The sequence below is a fragment of the Dromiciops gliroides genome, chromosome 2, assembly GCF_019393635.1.
Source record: "Dromiciops gliroides isolate mDroGli1 chromosome 2, mDroGli1.pri, whole genome shotgun sequence".
Taxonomy (NCBI): Eukaryota; Metazoa; Chordata; class Mammalia; order Microbiotheria; family Microbiotheriidae; genus Dromiciops; species Dromiciops gliroides.
In genome coordinates, this window is record NC_057862.1 from 113,538,563 (window position 1) to 113,560,485 (window position 21,923).

General features: G+C 40.6%; 2 protein-coding genes across 2 annotated transcripts in view; both read right to left on the reverse strand.

Moving 5' to 3' along the window:
* The window catches only part of FSD2 (fibronectin type III and SPRY domain containing 2), a 74,951-nt gene extending 53,028 nt beyond the window's left edge, over window positions 1-21,923 (reverse strand). The window contains exons 1-4 of the mRNA XM_043980144.1: window positions 21,753-21,923; window positions 11,924-12,662; window positions 11,748-11,843; window positions 1,869-2,099 (exon numbers count right to left, since the gene is read on the reverse strand). Coding sequence (XP_043836079.1) covers window positions 1,869-2,099; window positions 11,748-11,843; window positions 11,924-12,589 — 993 coding nt within the window. The 5' untranslated portion in view covers window positions 12,590-12,662; window positions 21,753-21,923. The remainder of the gene's footprint in view (window positions 1-1,868; window positions 2,100-11,747; window positions 11,844-11,923; window positions 12,663-21,752) is intronic.
* LOC122738082 (ATP synthase subunit f, mitochondrial-like) lies at window positions 291-601 on the reverse strand. Its single transcript, XM_043980145.1, is given in 2 exon segments — window positions 291-412; window positions 414-601. Coding segments are annotated over 2 exon segments (279 nt in total). The 5' UTR covers window positions 597-601; the 3' UTR covers window positions 291-316.

Below are 21,923 nucleotides of genomic sequence, written 5' to 3' on the forward strand. Positions count from 1 at the left end.
CATCCTTGGGGCAGCTAGGTGGTGCAGTGGATAAAGCACCGGCCCTGGATTCAGGAGTACCTGAGTTCAAATCCGGCCTCAGACACTTGATACTAGCTGTGTGACCCTGGGCAAGTCACTTGACCCCCATTGCCCCGCAAAAAAAAAAAACCAAAAACCAAAACAAAACAAAAAAAAACAAAAAAAAAATACATCCTTTATATTGGATATTTGGCCCTAGTTAGTACATCAAGTGATGTTCACCAAGAAGAGTTACAACTGCAAAATTCTGTAAGCTTGGGGTTCATATTCATTATCTAAAAAGCATCTTGAATTTTCAGTGGTATTTTCGTCTCCGTTCATGTTTAAGCTCCTTGTAAGCCGCACAATAATTGAGCAGGATGTAAGCAGCAAGCACCATAGAAACACCACCAAATCCCGCCTTTCTTCACATCAATATACTTATTAAAATATGCATCATAACCTCTACGAAAAGCTTTAAGAATCCCACTAGGGGTAAAGTCCTGCTTCATTATCCAGGCTGGCAGCTGGTGCAGTTTGACATCTAGGAGTCTCTGTTCTTTGAGCGGAACAGAAAGTGGTGGTTGGGAAGACATCTTGCCACTCTAGAGTCCAACTGAGTTTGATACTATTGATCCATGTTTATGTACACTAAGCATTCTTTATCTGGGCAGATGGGCGAGCCCTGTAAAGGAATACAAATACTCCATGGGCTGGGTGGACATAGGCCCTTAGTCTCTCTTCCTGTATTATTGCCATCCTCTGAGGACTGAGAAGGAGCTTCATTAAAGAAACTTTCACATACCTTTAAATTCAATGAACTTCAGCGTAAGTGACAAGATAAGCATGGTGCCAATAGAAGCTTCATAACAGGAGTTCGTAAATATCAATTGAATGACTATAAAGTTAGAAGTAAAGATATTTTTAAAGGTATACATCTGTTATTAGCGATCTCTCTGGACTGAGATACACACATCCCTGCATTCTTTACCAAAGCTTCTTCTTTTTTTTTTTTTGGTGATGCAGTTGGGGTTAAGTGACTTGCCCAGGGTCACACAGCTAGTAAGTGTTAAGTATCTGACGTCAAATTTGAACTCAGGACCTCCTGAATCCAAGGCTGCTGCTCTATCCACTGCGCCACCTAGCTGCCCCTTTACCAAAGCTTCTTAAACCGTGAATGTGGAGAGGGGTCACACAAAATTTGGCAATGGTAAAAGGTTATGTATGCCTATTTTATACACCTATATGCCCAGGGTCATGTAAAAATTTCTCAGGCAAAAAAGGGGTTATGAGTGGGAAAAGTTTAAGAAGCCCTGTTCTATACAGTTAGCAAAAATGGGTGGGAGAGGAGAAGTTAGTAGAAACTGAGAAAAGTATACATGCTATTCCACTCTGAAAAACCTTGTGGTTTTATGGTTCTGGATCTCCAGAGGTATCCAGAGCACTTAGGGAAAATGTTTTCCTAGTATCATTGAGATGATTTGTAACAAATAACTAACTATGTTATCAGTTGAAGGAAGGCATCTGGACCCACTTTGGAGAATCTATAGATGGAAGTAAACCAGAATGGCATAAGGTTAGAAGGCAAAGATGGGTTGCAATTTGTCCCACAGTGGAGAGTGCCCATGTGATTGAGGTCACAGATCCAGTGCATTATCATCTTGTCAACTCTACTGGTTCTCTCAAGTTGGGTGAATCAGCCAGGATGTATGCCTTATGTCTAGGTCCCACCCTTGGAAAGTGATAATGTCACCATAAACACCCAAGGGCATCAAGCCATTTTCTACCCTCAGTCAATTTGGATTCTTCTAGGCTGGGATGGGCAAAATCTATCCTATTAAATAGAGTTCTTCTGTATCATTGCTTACCTTTATGAACTCAACCTTCTCCTCATGGCAGATCTCCTCAATTGTTTCCATCAGTTCTTTACAAGTGTCAAGGTTTTCACCACAACTGACCAGCTGTCCGTACAATGCTTCGATTTTCTCTCTCTTCTTTTCCCCTAAAGCTTGTATTTTTTCTTCATATTTCTGAGCAAGAATTTCCAAGATCTCATTATAATGCAACTCAAAGTTCTGCTCCTGTCTTCCAAAATTCTCCTGTAAGACATTGGAGACAAGTTATTTTAGTTTGTATGACCATAGAATTTTCAGCCACATTTTATTGTTAAGCACCTTAAAATATTCAGTTATTGAATGTAGAGATAGAAAGGAGTTTAAGATCAATTAATTCAAAGCCTTGGTATATAGAAAAGGAAAACTAAGACTTGGAAAGTTAAGTGGTTGTTCTAAGATAACAATGTTGATCAGTGGAAGACCCAGGACTAGAACAAAGGCCTCTTAATTCCTCTTCAGAGGAAGTTGATAAACATTTACTGTGTGCCAAGCACTGTGCTAAACGCTGGAGATGACCTATGATAGCCCCTGCTCCAAAGGAACTGACTGCTTAACAGGAGAGACAACATGCAAACAACTTGGACAAACAGGCTGTGGACAGGATAAACTGGAAATAATCAGGGAGGGAAAGCATTTTAATTAAGGGAGATTGGAAAAGACTTCCTGGGGAAGGTGGACTGTCGGCCAGGGACAATACCTGGGATCTGGAGATGGCAGTGAGATAACATGGCAGATACACCTCTAGGCCTGGAGTCAGAAGACACGGATGCAAATTTGACCCAGATGCTTACTAGATTTGTGACTCTGGGCAAGTAATTTAACTTCTGTCTGTCTCAGTTTTCCCCAACCGTAAATGGGGATAATAACAGCTCCTCCATCTCAGGACTGTTGTGAGGACCAAATGAGGTCATAATCGCAGAGCATTTAGCACAATGCATGGCACACAGTAACTTAATAAATGTTTCCTTCCTTAGAGATCATCTGTTCCATTCTCTTTATTTTACAGATGAAATCCAGTATAGAAAGGTTAAGCAGTTTACCCACGGTCACAAGGAAGTAAGTGGCAGAGCCAGAATAGAAAGAAACCCAGGTCTTTAGACTCCAAAACTAACAATCCCATCTGGGTTTCTAGGGCTGGGAGAAGAGGTGGGAAGGTTGGGGAGAGTGGTGGGAGGGTGGGCAGGATTATGAACCCAACCCACTTTCCTAACATTTCAGAGCCAGCATAAAGCAAGGATTGTGTAGCTTAACAACTGAAAGGGGCAGCTAGGTGGCATAGTGCCAGGCCTAGAGTCAGGAAGACTCATCTTCCTGAGTTCAAATGTAGCCTCAGACACTTACTAGCTGTGTGACTCTGGGCAAATCACTTCACCCTGTTTGCCTCAGTTTCCTCATCTGTCAAAGGAGCTGGAGAAGGCAATGACAAACCACTCCAGTATCTTTGTCAAAGAAACCCAAATGGGATCACAAAGAGTTGGACAGGACTACACAATACTTGAAAGCATTTGAACTAGTTTCTATTCTCATTGGACTCTGAGGCTCATTGAGGTTAAGAGACTTGACCAAGGCAATTCAACTACATTATTGACAAAACCTGGACTAGAACCCGGTTCTTCCAAATTTGATTCTAGTGTTTTTTCCCCACTACATGACCTTGAACTCCATCAAGGGCAGATTTTGTCCATCTCTCATTGAGGAACCCAGTCTTGTTTCTTCATTTCTTCCCTGAAACCTTTGAAGTGTATTTATATAATCTGTTAAAAACCTGCATTTATCCATAAAAACTTCGAATCTCTCTTTTGGTTGTTGAAATGTATTTCCTATAATTTCATCTTCTGTAGGAATGAAGAAAGGGGTCCCAACACTCTTTCACATGCTTACAAAGAGCCAGGGATATAATCATAAAACCTTAGTCAGAAGGGGGCCCCTTTAATGTTTCCTGATAGCATATTTTCTATCATTTGCATCAATGAACACACATTTACCAACAGTGCTGTGCTAGGGGCAATGGATGCTACAACAGAAGACAGTCTCTGCACCTAAGAAGCTTGTGATCTCATTACAAAAATAAAACTAACAAACACAATACATTTATAATCCCGGATAAGGCAGCATATAACCGAAGTGCTAATTTTATGGAGCTGCCAGAGCAAAAAGGAGAGGTAGTAGCCCACTATAGGCTGCAGTAGTCAAGAAAGGCCTTGTGGAGGGGGTGGAAAAGTGATGGGGGCTAGGGAAAGGGGATTACAGTCAGAGGGAGTAGCATGAACAGAGACTCCGATGAATCTGCCTATGATTTCTTCAGAGGGCAGCAAATAAGTCAGGTTGGCTAGAGTAGAAAGTCTGAATTGAGGATCAGTTTGAGAGATAAGACTGGATGAGTGGGAGGGAGAGAAAAAGATTGTAGAGAGCCCCAAAGACCAGGCAGTGAAGAGCTTTAAAAACCAAAGCAAAATTTGTATTCTATTCTAGAAACAAATTCCAATTAGACATTTCCAACTGATGTATCTCAGAATGAATGTCTAAAACAGAACTCTTTTATCAGGTTCTAAAACGGAACTCGATCTTTCCCCCCAATAGCCCACATTCTCCATTATTTTCCTGCAAACCTTCCAGTCACCCTATTTACAACCTCAGGGCCATCTTTGAATTTCAACAAGCCCTCACCCACATGTCCAACCAATTGGTTAGTCTTGTTAATTCTACCTCCATGATATCACTCATTCTCACATAGCCATTACTCTAGTTCAGGCTCCCTTCACTTTTTGCCTGACTTCAGGGATATGCTAGAGCTGATTGTTAAATTTCAGTGTGAACGTTTACACCTAGGAAATTGGCCAACTCCATATCTGGGCTTGGGTTTTATTGATTGTCTAGACTTAAGAAAGTGCTGGAGAAAATGTTAATTAGGCAAAGTAAACTTAAAAAATGTGTTGTGGGTGTATTCCTTCCTCTTTCCCTCATTTGTTAAACATTTACTAGCATACATACCCTCACTGACCAATTCCCAAAGCCTTAAAATTGGTCTCCCTGCCCCCATTCTCCCCCCCCTCCCCAGCCATCTGTACTTCATACAGTTGTCCAAGTGATATTTCTAGAATACTGGTCTGAATACATGTCATCCCTCTGCTCCAGAAGCCCCAGTGATGCTCTATTACCTCTATAATCAAATACAACCTCATTCATTTGGTCTTAAAAGCCTTTCACAACTTGACTCCAACCTACTCTCCCAGACAGATTATTACCCATCCTGGACACTATGAAATGTCAAACTGTCACTTGTTATCCTTCATATGTGATTTTCTGTCTCTGGTGTCCACACCATATGCTGTTACTTACCTCTTAGAATCCAAATTCCTTCAAAGCTTAACTTAAGCGCTACCTCTTGTATTTACTCTGTGTGTGTGTGTGTGTACAAACTACTTATATGTGTACATATTGTTTCTCCCAAAGAACTGTAGGGTCTTTGAGGGAAGAAGCTGTATGTTTTTTTTTCCTTTGTATCTTTAGCTTGCTGATTGTTATATATATATATATATATATATATATATATATATATATATATTCTTTGCAGGGCAATGAGGGTTAAGTGACTTGCCCAGGGTCACACAGCTGGTAAGTGTCCAGTGTCTGAGGCTGGATTTGAACTCAGGTCCTCCTGAATCCAGGGCCAGTGCTTTATCCACTGTGCCACCTAGCTGTCCCCTGATTGTTTTAATAAATAAGTCAATTAGGCTTTTCAAGTCTCATTTTACTCCTAAGTAGGGATCATGATGGGCAAAGGTGATCAAATAAGAAAATGTATGTAAATTGTTTTGCAAACTTTCAAGCGATATATGTAGTTCCCTTTTAGTATTATTAATGAATCCATCATTTATGAAGCGTCTACTCCATGCCAGGCACTTAATGTTGGACTAAATGTTGAAACAAAAAGCAAAAACAGCCCCTCCCTTCAAGTAGCTCACACTCTACTGGAGGAGACAACACGGATGTGAATTGGTACATGTGAGATTTTTCAGAGTGGATAGAAGGTAATGCCAGAGGGGGAGGCACCAGCAGCAGGTAAAGGCCTCCAGCAGGAGGGGGCATTGGAGCTGAATCTGAAGGAAGCCAGGGATTCTGAGAGATGGAGGTTAGGAGAGAGATCATCCCAGGAATGGGGAATAGCCAGTGATACCAAACCTCAAAAATGGAATATGGAGCGTTGCAGATGAGAAATATTAAAAGGTCAATATGGGGCGGCTAGGTGGCGCAGTGGATAAAGCACCGGCCCTGGATTCAGGAGTACCTGAGTTCAAATCTGGCCTCAGACACTTGACACTTACTAGCTGTGTGACCCTGGACAAGTCACTTAACTCCAATCGCCTCACTAAAAAAAAAAGATGCCCTGTCTATGTCACAAGAGGGCCCTGTCTATGTCACAAGGTTGTTCTGAGGGGGACAGCTAGGTGGTACAGTGGATAAAGCACCAGCCCTGGATTCAGGAGGACCTGAGTTCAAATTCGGCCTCAGACACTTGACACTTACTAGCTGTGTGACCCTGGGCAAGTCACTTAACCCTCACTGCCCCGCCAAAAAACCCCAAAACCAAGGTTGTTCTGAGGATTAAATGGGATAAGTATGTCAAAGAACCTGTAAAACCTAAGGGACCATACAAATGTAATGTATTAATTGCAGCCAAATACATTTTGGGGTTGCTATGCCATGTTTGCTTATTTCCCATTGGGAAGGAGGAACTGACCTCCCTGAGCTGAGGTTCTTCCCATTCCCACCCACTTTTCCTTAGATATAATGTCCTTAATTCTCTTCCTTAAATATTATTTTCCTTATCTTGTTTTATAATTTGAGAGCTGACTGCAATATGATGATCCAAGATAATTCCAAAGGACTCATGGAAAACACTATCCACATGCAGAGAAAGAACTGATAGAGTCTGAATGCAGATCAGAGCAAACTGTTTTCCCTTTATTTTTGTGTGTTTTTTTTTCTTTAGGTCTGTTTCCTCTTTCACAATATGACTAATATGGAAATCTGTTTCACTTGATTATCCATATATAATCTATATCAAATAGAAGAAGGGGAATTGAGGGAGAGAAGAGATTTTGGAACTCATTTTTTTAAATGAATATTAAAAATTGTCTTTACATGTAATTAGAAAAAATAAATTCTATTAAAAATACTAATTTTAGAGCTGAAGGAGACTTTACAGAAAACCTCAGCTCCTCTCCTCATTTCATTGATGGGAAAGCCAGAAGGCAGTAGCTAGGTGGCATAATATGGAAGAGTGGTTGACTTGGAAGACCCAAGTTTAAATCTTGCCCCAGATACTTATTAGCTGGGTGACTCTGGGTAAGCCCCTTAACTTCTTACAGGCTCAGTTACATCATCTGTAAAACAGAAATAATAATAATTACCTCAGAGTTGTTGGAATCAAATAAAATAAGATGTATAGAGTTTTTTTCAATGCTTAAGGTGCTATGTAAATGCTGGCATGGGAGGAAACTAAGACCTAGAGTAATGTAGCCATTTACCCAAGGTCATGTGGCTAATTAGTGATAGACTAGGACTAGAATATGGTTCCCAGTATAGTTCTTTCTCCATATTACACTGTGTCCTCTCGTATTTGGCCTCAGCCTGGGGATGGACCTTTGGAACACGAAGGTCATTCCCTAAAGAAGACAGGGGCAGGGGCAGCTAGGTAGCGCAATGGATAAAGCACTGGCCCTGGATTCAGGAGGACCTGAGTTCAAATTCAGCTTCAGACACTTGACACGTACTAGCTGTGTGACCCTGGGCAAGTCACTTAACCCTCATTGTCCCGAGAAGGAGAAGAAGAAGAAAATGAAAAAGAAGAAGACAGGAGCAAGATCCTAAGTCTCATGGCTCTACCAGTTAGATACTACCAAAGTCCAAGGGTGGGAACAATCATCTCATCTGTCAAGTGTAACAATAATGTGAGTTTGTATCAGCATGCAGGTCAGTCCTGAAAAGGACTGAAGTAAAGCAGGCCTGAGTGCTGTAGGTCAACAAATTAAATCACCACAACTGTCTGACCCAGTTAAAGCTTAATTAGGGTCTGGCCAGAAGTAACAGGTTGTCAATTAAGAGCTAAGCAGAAGGGGGCTCCACAGGCAAGGACGGTACCAGGCATGGGCAGCCAAAGGCCAGTTAGTTTCACTCGGTTTCCTACAGCATGTCACTGCCCTTTGGAGCTGGAGAGCTCCCAGCCAGGCTTCCACATTGTGCTTGATGATCTGGGCTGTGGCATGTGGATGCACTACAGCTCCCGCCAATGCCCTCCTTCCTCCCCATCACGCCCTGCCAAGCCTTCTAATGGTTATTTCTTATCACATTCAATCTAGGGCTGGTGCACCCTACAGAGTCAGGATAGGCAGTCCCGCCTATCTACGTTTATTGCCAGTGGTACATCAGTCTCGTACCTCGTTAGGCTAACGTCTTGCAGGTGGCTCTGCCTGCCGTGTCTCCTGGATCTGGCCCATCCTCCACTCAGCCGTCAAAGTGACTTTCCTATGGCCCAGGTGTGACCGTCCCTCCTCCACTCAATACACTCCAGTATTTCCCTCTCACCTGCCCCACCCCCGCCTCCATTTCAGTCTTATTGCATCCCACAACTCCCCCTGCCCTTCAGTCCAGTGACTTTGGCCTCTTTGCTGTTCCTCAAAGAAAACACTCCATCTCCCGATCTGGGCATTTTCATCGGCGTCCTAACCGCCGAATGCTGTCGCTCCTCGCCTCTGCCTCCTGGCTTCTTTCGAGTCCCCTAGCTAAAACCCCGCCTACTACAGGAAGCCTTTCCCAATCCCCCTCACTCTATCGATCGCCTCTAATTTAGCCTGTACATAACTTGTTTGTATGTGCTTATTTTTATTTTGCTTCCTTCATTAAATTGCGAGCTCCTCAAGACCAAGGACCGTCGTTTGGTGTAGGCAGCAGTGAGCGAAGTGCCTGGAGCGTATTAAATGTTTAATGACTGACTTACCGCTGTGCCTCCTTCATATGACTCCCGCTACTATGGACAAGTCCCTTAGACTTTCTGAATCTTCGTTCCTGCCCTTATCAAAATGGAAGCTTTGAACTGGATGATCTTTAAGGATCCTTCTAGCTCTGTCTCCTACAGTACTCCCTTCTACCCCCCCTTTCCTAGAACATCCTCTCCTCTCTCTGAGTCCAATCCTTCAAAGTCTAGCTTGGGTTCCACCATCATCAAGTCTTCCTTACCCTTCCAATCCTCACTGATTTCTACCCTCCCCATCATCTGCCTTTTCTAACGTCCTATTGATGTAGGAGGCAAAAAGGGGTTAATAGAAAAACCTAAGACCCAAGCTCTAATTCAGATATTAGCTCTAAAAGGGAGTCAGACCCCAGTTAATGGATAACTTACAAGTCAGCATACTAGGTTCTTGTACCCACAGAAATCAGTGCCCATAACAGGAACAGAGGGAGAGAGGCCATGATGACCTTAGATTAAATGACAAGGGTATAGAAATTCTATTGAAAAATGGAGATATTTTGAAACTAGCCATGGGAATCAGAAAGAGACATGCGCAGAAAAGACCAAATTTGTCCCCAGATTCACCTTATGACGTGTAAACCTCCAAAACACACCTCCACTAAAAAAGGTACCCACCTTGGGGGTTGGCTTAGGACCCCAGGAACTCCAAATTAGGATAAGCCCTCTCTGTAACACCGCTAGGTGGAGAATATTATAATAAAAGGACAGGCCCTCCCCTGCACCTCCCCAAGGTGGAGATTATTATAATGAGACCAATGGTCAATTTATCCATATTATAAATATAACTTTCTTTTCTTTCACTATTCAAAAGATACCTTTCCACTATTCTGGTTCTCTCCCTGTGGTCACCCACAGTATTGCAATAAAACTTGGGAAACTGAGTTACTGAGTCTTGTCATTCTTTTGGGACAACTCACAATCAATTTGACCCCAAATTCCATCCCACATCACTATGGAACTCTATTACAAGTGAGCTGGCAGATCCACGGCAAGCTGGGAAACTGGCTACTAACCTTACCACACAATGTTGTACTGAATCATGTCCAGTCTGGCACTGTTGGCTATTGTTTCATGTGTTAGTCTCATCTATCCAACTAGATGAAATTTCTTCTTCAAGGGTGGTAACCTGTCTTATGCTTCTCTTTTCTCACAGCACCCTGCCCTGTAACTTGCTATTACCAGTTTTTGTTGGTGCATAGAGCTGGAACTAGCTGTTTTTATCCCCTGGGGCCACAGCATGTCCAGGGCAGGCAGCAGGGAGGTTCTCAGATAAGTTTTATAACTTATCATTATACAAATAATATAAGAGTCATTAAGAAAAATTCAGTGGAATAGGAGAGGGAATTAATTGCTATAGCAACTATACTTTGTTCCTTAACAAGTTTGGTGTCCCAGGGCAAATCCCTGGCCACCCTGTCCTAGTTATAACTCTGTTCATTAAGAAACCCAAAGCAATATAGGAATGGAAAGTTCTTAATGGTGGATCCTTGTGTCCCTACTAAAATGCTTCATTGGGGGCAGCTAGGTGGTGCAGTGGATAGAGCACCAGCCCTGGATTCAGGAAGACCTGAGTTCAAATACGACATCAGACACTTGACTGTGTCACCCTGGACAAGTCACTTAACCCTCATTGCCCCGGAAAAAAAAAAAGCTTTATTAGCATATTTAATGTGTTCTGCCATATGGTGGGGAGATTTGAAGTGGAAAACGGTGGATTAGACCCTCATGGAGGCATTCTCTTTAGTATTTTGCCTGCCTGAGCTCCCCTCCTCCTCTTCCAGTTAAAGTTTGGTGAAACCGCTGAGTGGCCAGCATTTTCCCTCACTGACAGCTGTTAAATGTCAGGGGTACACAGAGAGCAGGGTAATATGATAGATGCCTCAGAAGCACAGATAAGTCCCTGGAATGAGGAGTGGCTAGTGTCTTCTGTATGATTGATGTAGCCAAAACACAGATATCACCTCTCAGATCAGGCTCCAGCCCCACCCCCTCCCCAACCCACTAGTTCTAGGAAGTAATTATGGAAATGTAGGGGGCTTTTCAAGAAACGGTCCTCAGTTTCTCTATATGTAAAGTGAGATGTACTCTAAGGTCCTGCCCAGCTAAACATCTAGGATGGGGCACCATCACTAGTTGCTCTTCTCCATTGCATTGTGGGAGTGAAGTCATTTAGCTCCATTGTCTTAATCTATAGCCAGGAAGCCCTCTAATTACTACTTTCACTAAATAGTGAGGGCAGATCTTATGCTAGTTTAAGACCAAGGACAATCCAATTCAGTAAATGAGAGGAACTTAATTTTAGAATGTGGGGGAGGGGAAAGTGGAAAAGTTACTTTTATCAACAGAATGTAGATCTCAGGGGCAACCCATATCCCCATATCTTGAAGAGACTGGAATCTGTCACCTTCAAAGCAATTCCAGAGGCTTGTATCTTTCTCTTCCCTGGACTCTTCCTCTTCCCTGGTACAATACTAAAGAACACCAACTCTAGTGTCAGAGACTCTAGTGTGACCCTGGCAACCTCCTGAACTTCCTTGGACGTCAGTTTCCTCATCTGTAAAATGAGGTTTATACTGGATGACTTCTGAGTGCCCATTCAGCTCAAGTGTGTGACCTGTGATTTCCATGCCATGAGCTCCAGCCAGTAGCAGGTAGAGAGGAGCAGCAGTTTCTTTGTCTCTCCTGATTCCTATAAGGCTCTCTTACAATCAGATCTGTGTTGAGCATCCATACCATGTAATGACTATTAATGAACACACCAATTATTGATTTTTTTAAAAGCAAATAATGGTGGGTTAATGAAAAAAATGCTCTCTTACCTCTATGGTAATGAAAACTTCCTCCAGATGACTTGCAAAGTTTTCCATCTGAATAATCTGTTCTTCCAGTTTGAACATGTTTTTATGAATTTCCTCCTGTCAAACAAAAGGATTATGAGTGGCAATTGGAATGTTCTTTAAATAGAAACAGGAAGACAAGGAGGCGTCTTATTTACCCGGGCATTTTCTGCTGCCGTGTTAAGCTGGGTGACCTCGTGTTCCTTGTGTTCCCCAAAGAGATTGTCAAAAGCTCTGATTGGAATTTTGCAGGTGACACAGAAAATATCTGCGGCTTCTTCCTCGTCCTCTTCTTCCGGTATGACGTAACACTCGTACTCCTCACTGGAGCGACCACGACCGTACCTGTAGGCTTCCCTTAATTCCTGGTATTGACCCCGAGAGCCCCATGCGGGGAATCTGTCGTCGTCCTCGTCGTCTGCTGCTTCCCCCAGGTACTGCCAGTCTTTCTCTTCTCTCCCTGGGTCTCTCTTCTTTGGCACACTGTAGGATCTGAGAGAAGAAGGAGCTGACTGGTATTCTGAAATCCCAGACCGAAGCACACTCCCTACCTCAATTTCACCCTCCAGCTCTTTATCATCTTCGAGACCATAGTATCGGGCTAGTTCTTCCACTTCATTTTGACCATCGTGGGTGGTCAAACTCTCCCCTCTCCTTGGTTCTTTTGCTACTTCTCTCATTTGATTTTTTTCTTCCGGAAAGATTCTCAGTCTGTCTTCGGAGTCATAGAGATCCATGGGATAATAGTTGAAGCCTTGGCTGGCAGTGGGACCAGGGGCTGGGTCCCGGCTATACACTGGAACCCTCCCAGTTCTTTCTTCCATAGTAGCAGCAGCCCTGGACCAGGTGCCTGCTCCTTGTGTCCTTTCCAGATAAAGAGTAGAAATTTTCTAGGTCCTGGAGGGTAAAGAAGACAAAATGTTAATTCGTCTGGAACCCACCTGTTCCGAGTTTCTGGTGGATTATACAAATCATTTGTGATCATCCCCATTAGAATATTTGTGCCTTGAGAACAGGGATGGTGTTTTTGCCTCTCTCTGCATCCCTAGCATGGTCCTTGGTACATAGTATGAACTTAATAAAATTTACTGACTGTTTATTTTTATACAATCGATAAGAAAATGATTATGATATAAAATGATTACGTATAGTGGGTCCTAATGAAAACCAGATGGCCTGGAGAACGTTCAGAGTTCTTAGGAGAAACTCTTGCTTTTCAGCATTGTAGAGCTGTATTTCAAGCAAGATCTCACCCAAAATTCTAGGGCACCATGATGAAATTTCTAGGAGATCAGAACTTGCCAAGCCCCGAACCAGTGTATATTGTATAAGTGGTTCTCAACTTAAAGATCAGTCAATGCACAAGTCTGGAATGATGCTCAGTGACAAAGCCTAAGATTTTCACAAGCAAATGCCACTGACTGACTTTTAAAACTCTACTCCAGCGCACATTCGAATGCTATATCTCACTTTGAAATGTCAAAACCTTCTTTCTGAACATATACAGTCATCAAACTTAGAAGATGTAAAATATCTTGTTTTTCAAGAATATGGTTCAGAACTTTGGGCCTAATCACCCACTTCCATTCTGATGGGTGCTGCTGAATGAAGGGTTGCAAATTAAAGCAGAATAAAGACAATTTGACTGTTCCACAGTGTGTTCATGCTGCAGGATCCCATGAAATAAAATCTTTGGTGTCTGGAAAATTGTTTTATCATCACAGGCCTTTTAAAGGTATCATACATTTACATGCAGCATGCAGAAATGGAGAACCTTTTCTAACTGGTCCCAACCTATTGGGGGGGGGGGAAATGAGGGTTATGTGACTTGCCCAGGGTCACAAAGCTAGTAAGTATTAAGTGTCTGAGGCCGGATTTGAACTCAGGTCCTCCTGAATCCAGGGCTGCTGCTTTATCCCCTGCGCCACCTAGTTGCCCCCCCCAACCTATTTTTTTATATGCCTGAACTTCTGCAGAAACTTCAGACTTACCCAAGATTAGCTGTCCTATTGTTAGACAACTCAAAACCTCACCTTGAAGAAGTGGAATGTGTCTGGTAATATCTTTGCCTTCTTCAAAAGGTCTGCCCTAAAGCCTCATTATGACTGTGGGTTCTGAAAGACTATGCCAGTGAATGGTGTGCTTTGGCAGCCTATCAAAAGATGTCATTTTTAATGTCTCTTGTGCCTAAAATTCAGCTAAAAGTTCAAAGATAACAAGAAGTTTGTTGATAGTTTGGGCCCAGAGCTCTATTTGTAGAATGTCTTCTGATGATGATGATGAAAACTTGTAGCTTTGAATTAAGGCCTTGAGGAGAGAATGTACTGATACAAATCTTTGAAATCATGAAGGAAACGCCTTTTGGAACAAGATTTTTAAAATATATATAAACCCTTGAAGTGATGAAGGACATTCTTTCATGATTCATTAACAAATACTTTAAGATAGGAGAGAGTGTGAAAGCTAACAGAGGCAGAAATGGATCCCCAGCATTCAGTCTTCTCTTTCTCATCCAAACTCCACACAGTTGCCAAAATAATCTTCCCTAAGTACATGGGACCGTGTCACTCTGCTCAAAGAACTCTCCATGTCTATTTCTTTTAGTGTCAAATACAAACTTCTACTTGGCATTTAGATCCCTTTGCAATCTGCCTCTAGGGTACCTTTTTCAGCTTTATTTCCCATCATCCCCCCTTACATACCCTACAGGTGGGCCAAACTGACTTGCCGTGACTCGAACTTGTCATTCCATCTCCTGCCTTCCAGGACTTTGCACAAACTGTGGGGTGCCTAGATTGCACTCCTTGTTGAAGAAGCCTTTCCTGATCCCTCTATTAGTTAGTAGCCTCTTGCCTTATGTATATGTTGATCTATTGATAAGTTGTAATCTCTTGATAAAATGCAAAGTCCTTGAAGGCAAGGAATGTGTTTGTTTGTTTTTTTGTCTTTGTATCCCCCAACATCATTATCTTCATAACAACCACCACAACAAATAGGACTGATAGAGCACTTCAAGGTTTACAAAGTGCTTCACATTTATTATCTCATTTGATCTTCACAACAATCCTGTGAGGCAGGGGTTATTATTATTATTATGATTATTATTAGAGGCAATGAGGGTTAAGCGACTTGCCCAGGGTCACACAGCTAGTAAGTGTCAAGTGTCTGAGCAGGATTTGAACTCAGGTCCTCCTGAATCCAGGGCCAGTGCTTTATCCACTGCTCCACCTAGGTACCCCCACAGAGATCATTATTATCCCCATCGTACAGAGGAAAAAACTGAGGCTCAAACAATGAATGACTTGCAGAGAGTCATATAGCTAATAAGTGTCTGAGGCAGGATTTGAACTCATCTTCCTGGTTCTAAGTCAAGTACTCTAGCCACTGAACCACCCAGCTGCCTCGCACATAACAAATGTGCCTTCACATAACAAATAAATAAGCAAATGAATGAGTGAATGTATACTAAATTATATAAATAATTTATATGAATTATTACTTATTCCATAAATACTTGTTGGGTTGGACTGCAAGGAGTCTGTTATGTTAATTATTTGGAAATAATAAATGAATCTCACTGAAATTTCAAAGGCAGGGACATTTTCTGGAAAGTAAGAAAACAATCTAGAAGGTGGCTTTGGCCTGAAATTCAATCTTTCATTTTGTAGAAAGGAATCCATATTATACTTCTCAGGAAGCCTTGCAGCTGTATGTTCTATGTTCTTTTTATGATATGGAAGTCACATGGTACAGGGGAGAAAGCAAAGACCTCAGTTTAAACCGGGCCTCTGCTACTGGTAAGTCATAGAGTTCTTAAGGCCTGAGTTTTATTACCTGTAAAATGAGAGGGTCTGAAGAAGAGATCTGTAAGAAAGCTGATATTTATGGTTTTCAAAAAAGTTCCCGGGTATCTCCCAAAGTCAACCTAACATTCAGCCCTGTGACCCACTCTTTCTAAATATAGAGTGCAGGGCAATCATTGATGTTCATAATGATGGATGCATAACAATCGTTTTAATTTGTTTTGTTGTCATTGTTGTTTTGGTCTTGACCTGTGATTTCAGCCATCCATCAGCATAGGAAATTATGAATTCAGCTCAGCAACTGTTCTGCATCTTATATAGTCTTAGACAGTTGACCATTTACTGAATTCAAGGTCTCTTTCCCTATGCACTGAGGAGAGTGCAAAGAAAAAGATAATGTAGGGAGCAGCTACAGTGGATAAAGGTGCAGTGGCACTAGGCCTGGATTCAGAAGGACCTGAATTCAGATCTGGCCTCAGACACTTGACACTTACTAGCTGTGTGACCCTGGGCAAGTCACTTAATCCTCATTGCCCTGCCCCCCCCCCAAAAAAAAGATGATGTAGTCCCTTGCCCTTAAGAAAGCCTTTTAAAAAAATTTTTCTGGGTGACAAAACAAAGAAATTAAAAGAAAAAAAATTTTAATCGAGTGAAATTGGTATCTACCATCGGGGGTACTGAACAATAGGAGGAAAAAACCCAGCTTCATTCTCACTACTACAGTTGCCAAATATTTTATCTCTTTCTTGTTGCCCATGTTACCCTTCTGGGCCTGCCACTTGTCACATACATCTGATAATGGGAGTGAGGCACAGCGTTAATTACAACCAGGGTACTATTTCTGCCTTCAGCACTCAAAATGGACAGAACACTGGCTTCTTAATTGTCACTACGGGAACCTAAAATTCATTGGCATGAAGGCTCTGGAAGGAGCTACTGTCACTTAGCTGAGCTAAACACTTAAATGATTTAAATGTTTAGGTAAGTAATTTTTAAACATTTAAGTGATTTAATTTGGGTTGAGAGCAGAGATGTGCTGAAAAAAATTTAACTGGCTTGGGGGTGGGGTGTGGGAGAGAGTAGGCATGACACACTTTTTAGTTTAATTTGTATTGTTAACACTTTCCTAAGTGTAGAAAACCAACAAAACAATAAATCAAGGCTCTGATTTGTAGCCTTTGCCAGTTTCTGAGGTGTCAGCAGTAACAGAAAATTTAACAATCCTGCTGGAGCTAGTCCCATTGGTCTCCAACAAAACCCTGGTTGAGAGGCCATGTGACATATAGGGGGCCATCTGTGAAGGAAAAGAGACTTGGGACAAGTCCTACCTCTGACATGTATTAACTCAGACCATGGATAAGTCAATTAACCTCTTGGCATCCTGGGCAACTCTTAAAAAGAAACCATAGATGAGTTGCTTTACTGCATTGATGGAGGGAGTTTCTACCCTGAGTTCATTGATGTGGAGGGGGAAGGGAGCTTAGAAATTATAGAGTCCAACCCGTCCATTTTATAGGCAAGGAAACTGAGGCCCAGAGAGGTTAAGAGATTTGCCTGAATAGTAAAGATAGGATTCTTTTTTTTTTTTTTTAGTGAGGCAATTGGGGTTAAGTTAAGCCCAGGGTCTCACAGCTAGTAAGTGTTAAGTGTCTGAGGCCAGATTTGAACTCAGGTCCTCCTGACTCCAGGGCCAGTGCTCTATCCACTGTGCCACCTAGCTGCCCCTGTAAAGATAGGATTCTAACAGAGGTCCTCAGATTCCAAATCCCATATTCTTTCTCCTATGGAAAAGTAGAAAGCCCTGCCTCCCTAGGAGCTCACTGCACTGATGAAATCACATATAAAAAGCTAAGGTTGGCAAAGAAAGGGCTGAGGGTAAGGCCTGATATATGTCACCCTTAAGTGTCCCAATAACAGTCGTGTGAAAGACAAAACAATCCCCCAAAGACAAGCACTCCCTCTCATCCCCCAATAATAACCAGTCCCTTGCCTTTAAGAAAGCCTTTTAAAGTTTTTTTCTGGGTGACAAAACAAATAAATTAAAAGATTTTTTTTTTAATTGAGTGAAATTGGTATCTACCATCAGGTAGATTGTTACAATCTGCCTCTTGAGCCACAGAGATATAGAACTTGAAATCTGGAAGGGTCATCCTGCCCAAATCTTCTGGTTTTTCAGATGAGGTTAAGCTAAAGATGAAAAAGAGAGAATAAAGTGCCTTGAGGCTTAAAGACAGGCAGACAGACAGACAGCTAGACCATGACTGCATGTGGCCTAGGAGCAAGGTCTTTGGACTCATGTGTGTCCTGGCCTGTAAACATTAATGGAACAAAACCTAGGAACCCCAAACCCAGAAAACACATCAAGGAACATCAGAGAGTTGGACTGTGACTGATCTTCAAGTCATGGAAATCCCACCTGGTCAAAAATTTAGCTCAACACGGAGAATTCTGGAAGCTTGGTTAAATTTCTAATCAGTAGGGGCAGCTAGGTGGCTCAGTGGATAAAGCACCAGCCTTGAATTCAGGAGAACCTGAGTTCAAATGTGGCCTCAGACGCTTGACACTAGCTGTGTGACCCTGGGGAAGTCACTTAACCCTCATTGCCCCACAAAAAAATTTTTTTTAATTTCTAATCAATAGGTCAGTCAATAAGCATTAAGCACTTATTATGTACTAGTACTTACACTGTACTAAGTCCTGGGGATACAAGAAAGGCAATTATACTGTCTACACTCTAATTCTTAATGAGAGAGACAACATGGAAATAACTGTGTTTATTTAAGATACAGACATGGTAGTCATCTCAGAGGGAAGGGGGTGAGGAAGAGAAACATGTAAGACAATAATAATAGTAATAATAACAATAACTGGCATTTAGATAGCACTTTAAAATTTATAAAGCATTTCATGGACATTTTGTCACTAGCACCTCACAACTATCCGGTGAGATAAGTACCACAGGTATTATGATTCCCATTTTGTAGATAAGAAAACTGAGGCTCAAAGGGAATAGCAGTCATGGTCACATCATATATGGCAGAGACAGTATTTGAACTCACCTCTTCCTGACTAATCTGGGAACTTGTAACCCCTATGGCATACTGAAACTATAAGGCATTAAAGTCTGAATACTTTTTGGTCTGCTAAATTTACTCTATGTGCCCATAAAACTAGGAAATACACTTAAAGCAAACATTTAGTCCCAAGGTACCAAAGGTTTGGACTTAAGAAGCAATGGGATGCAGCTGCAGGCAGTTCTGGTGCCTGCATTGCCATCAATTTTCTTTCCTAGGCTTTACTCGGTTCCTTAATAACAGTTCAATCTCATTTCACAAGGCAGCCCCCAAAAAGTGCCAAATAAAAAAGAATTATTTCTACTTGTCTCAGAAAATACACTTCTGTGAGTCTGCATATTATAAATTTAATTAGAAATGTCTTCATAAATATTAACAATCTCAAGAAAAAATTGTCCAAACTTTCCAAACGTCAGAGAAATACAAATGACAATACCTGTGAGGTGCCACCTTTGTTAAGATGGCAAAGAAAGTTAAAACCAATAAAATTCAGTATTAATAAGGATGTGGAAAAAGTCACATAGTTCTATTCATTGGTGGTAGAGGTGTGAATTGGAGGGATATAGAAGAGGCAGCAATATCCAGTAAGAAAGACCAAACTATTTATGTTTTTAGACCTCCTAAAGCAAAACAACAGTATTGACTATGGCTATGTAAAAATAATAATAAAAGAGCAAAAAAAAAAAGCCCTCCAAAAATATATAGAAGAAAAAGAGATTAGAGGAGGAAGTGAAAGTAAATAGCATGTTTTGTTAATGTTATCATACATATTTTTAAAAATAAAATATAAATGACAAAGTTTGTGACTTATGTACAATCATTTTGTTTCATCTGGATGAATGTTTTTGCTCATGGTTACTAAGTCTAGAATTTAAGAATAAGAGAAAAAAAATATTAGCTATGGAGTAGCACATGAGAAACAGCATAGTGGGATGAAAAGAACTGATTCATAGGAACCAGAGCCATTCCCCAGTGGATAAATAGTCAAAGGATATGACAAGGAAATTTTCAAAGAAAGAAATCCAGGCTATAAATAATCACTTGAAAAAATGCTCTGTCAGGGGTCAGCTAGGTGACACAGTGAATAAAGCACTGGCCTTGGATTCAGGAGGACCTGAGTTCAAATCCAGTCTCAGACACTTGACACTTACTAGCTGTGTGACCCTGGGCAAGTCACTTAACCCCCATTGCCCCGAAAAAAAAAAAAAAGAAAAAATGCTCTGTCACTAATAATTAGAGAAGTCTGAATTAAAGCAAGTTTGATGTTTCACTTCACACTTATCAGACTGGCAAGGATGACAAAAGAATAAAATGACAAATGTTGTTAGTGGAGTCCAGCTACTGAGTTAGCAAATGTATCCCCTTTGACCCAACTATACCACTACTAAGCCTATACCCCAAAGAAATAAAAGAAAAAAGAATCTATATTATAAAAACATGTATAGTAGTTCTTTTAATGGTAGGCAAAAATGGGAGATTAAAAGAGTATCTTTATATTGGGGAATTGGGGCATATGAATATAATGGAATATTATTTTTCTATAAAAATATGATGCAATAGACAATTTCAGAGGAAATTGGGAGGACCCTTATGAGCTGATGAATTAAGAATTAGGAAAACAATTTATATAATTATAACATTAGAGAAAAATAACTTTTAAGACTTTTAGAACTCTGATCAGCTATGATCAGAAAAATATGAATCTGAAAGAATAAAAATAAAGCACACTTCCTGACAGGTAATAAATTTAAAATGCAGAAAGAAATTTTTGAACATGGCTAATGTGGGAGTTTGTTTTACTAGACTTTGTAGCTATCTATGTATGTAGGGATTTTTTTTTAGTGTGATCAATAGTGGGAGTAGTGGGGAAAGGGGAGGTAAGGGGGTATAGTATGGGGGACAGATTAGGGTTTTTTAAAGTGTTAATTTAAAAATAAAAGTAATAAACTATTAAAAAAGAAAAGAACACAATTTGGAATAAAAAATACCTGAGTTTGAGTCTGAGCTTTAGTATCATAATTTTAAAGGCATTTAAGCTCTCTTAAATCTCATTTTCCTCATGTGTAAAATAGAGATGCCATTATTTGTACTATTATTCAGGTGGAAAATATACTTTGCAAACTACAAAGCATTATATCAAAAAAAGCTTATTTGGGCTAACACTTACATAGCACTTTAAGGTTTACGAAGTACATTGCAATATAATCTCACTTGGTCTTCACCACCATACAATGAAGTACTATTATCCATTTTTAATTTAAGTAAATTGAGGCTACAAGAATTCAGGGTCATACAATGTCTTCAGTGAGGTTATTTGAACTCAGTTCTTCCTGACTCTAAATCTAACATTCTATCCACTATACCCCGTTTGTGTGTGTGTGTGTACATATATATGTATACATACACACACATATGTATATATATATGAACAATATTTGATTTACTGTTATTAATTAGAGCTCCAGTCTTCAGTCCATCAAAACAACTTGACCACAGAACCATATTATGTCTTTTTGCAAGAGTTTGGGGGAGTGTGGAAGAGGGGGAGAAGAGAATGCTAGAATGAAAGCTAGGAGAATATTTGCTGAAATTAGCATCTCCAATGATCATAACCATTAAAATCTGGATTGCTGACATAGGATACACAAATTTGGTGATAAAACACACATACACATATATAAAATGCATCAATAAAAGCACAGCTATATATTAGAAATATATTAAGTTATAGAAATTGTTAGGGTATTAAGTTGGCCACTGTACTTAAAGTAGACTAAATTATGTTGCTTAAATACTGTCTTCTCACCACTTCCAAAAACTTTCATTAGCATAGAGAAAATATTTTATTTATAACATGTGAAATTGTCACTACTAATCTAAAAAAGGAGTAGAAATTTATTTATGCTATTTATTGCCATCAAATTATACATACACAAAACATTTTGAATTAGCCATGATGCTTTTTTTTTCACAGAAGAGAAAGTTTTTGGATCAAGTGGTTTGCTTAGTCTATAAGGACAGACACATTACAATGCAGCATGCTGAAATAAGGGTTTTTAATAATCCAACATGGTTTAGAAATGAGTGACTATGACTATATATAAACTTGCCTTCTAACTTAAGAATCCATAATTTCTTCTTTTAACTCAGATGACACCAAATTTCTGCAAAGAAAAAAACCGAATTCATCTTCAGTCTTTCAGTGCCAGCTTTCTGAGAGTAGCCTAGGAAAACTATATTGGAGTGACTCTAGATTCCTCCTTCCCCCAAATAGTAACATG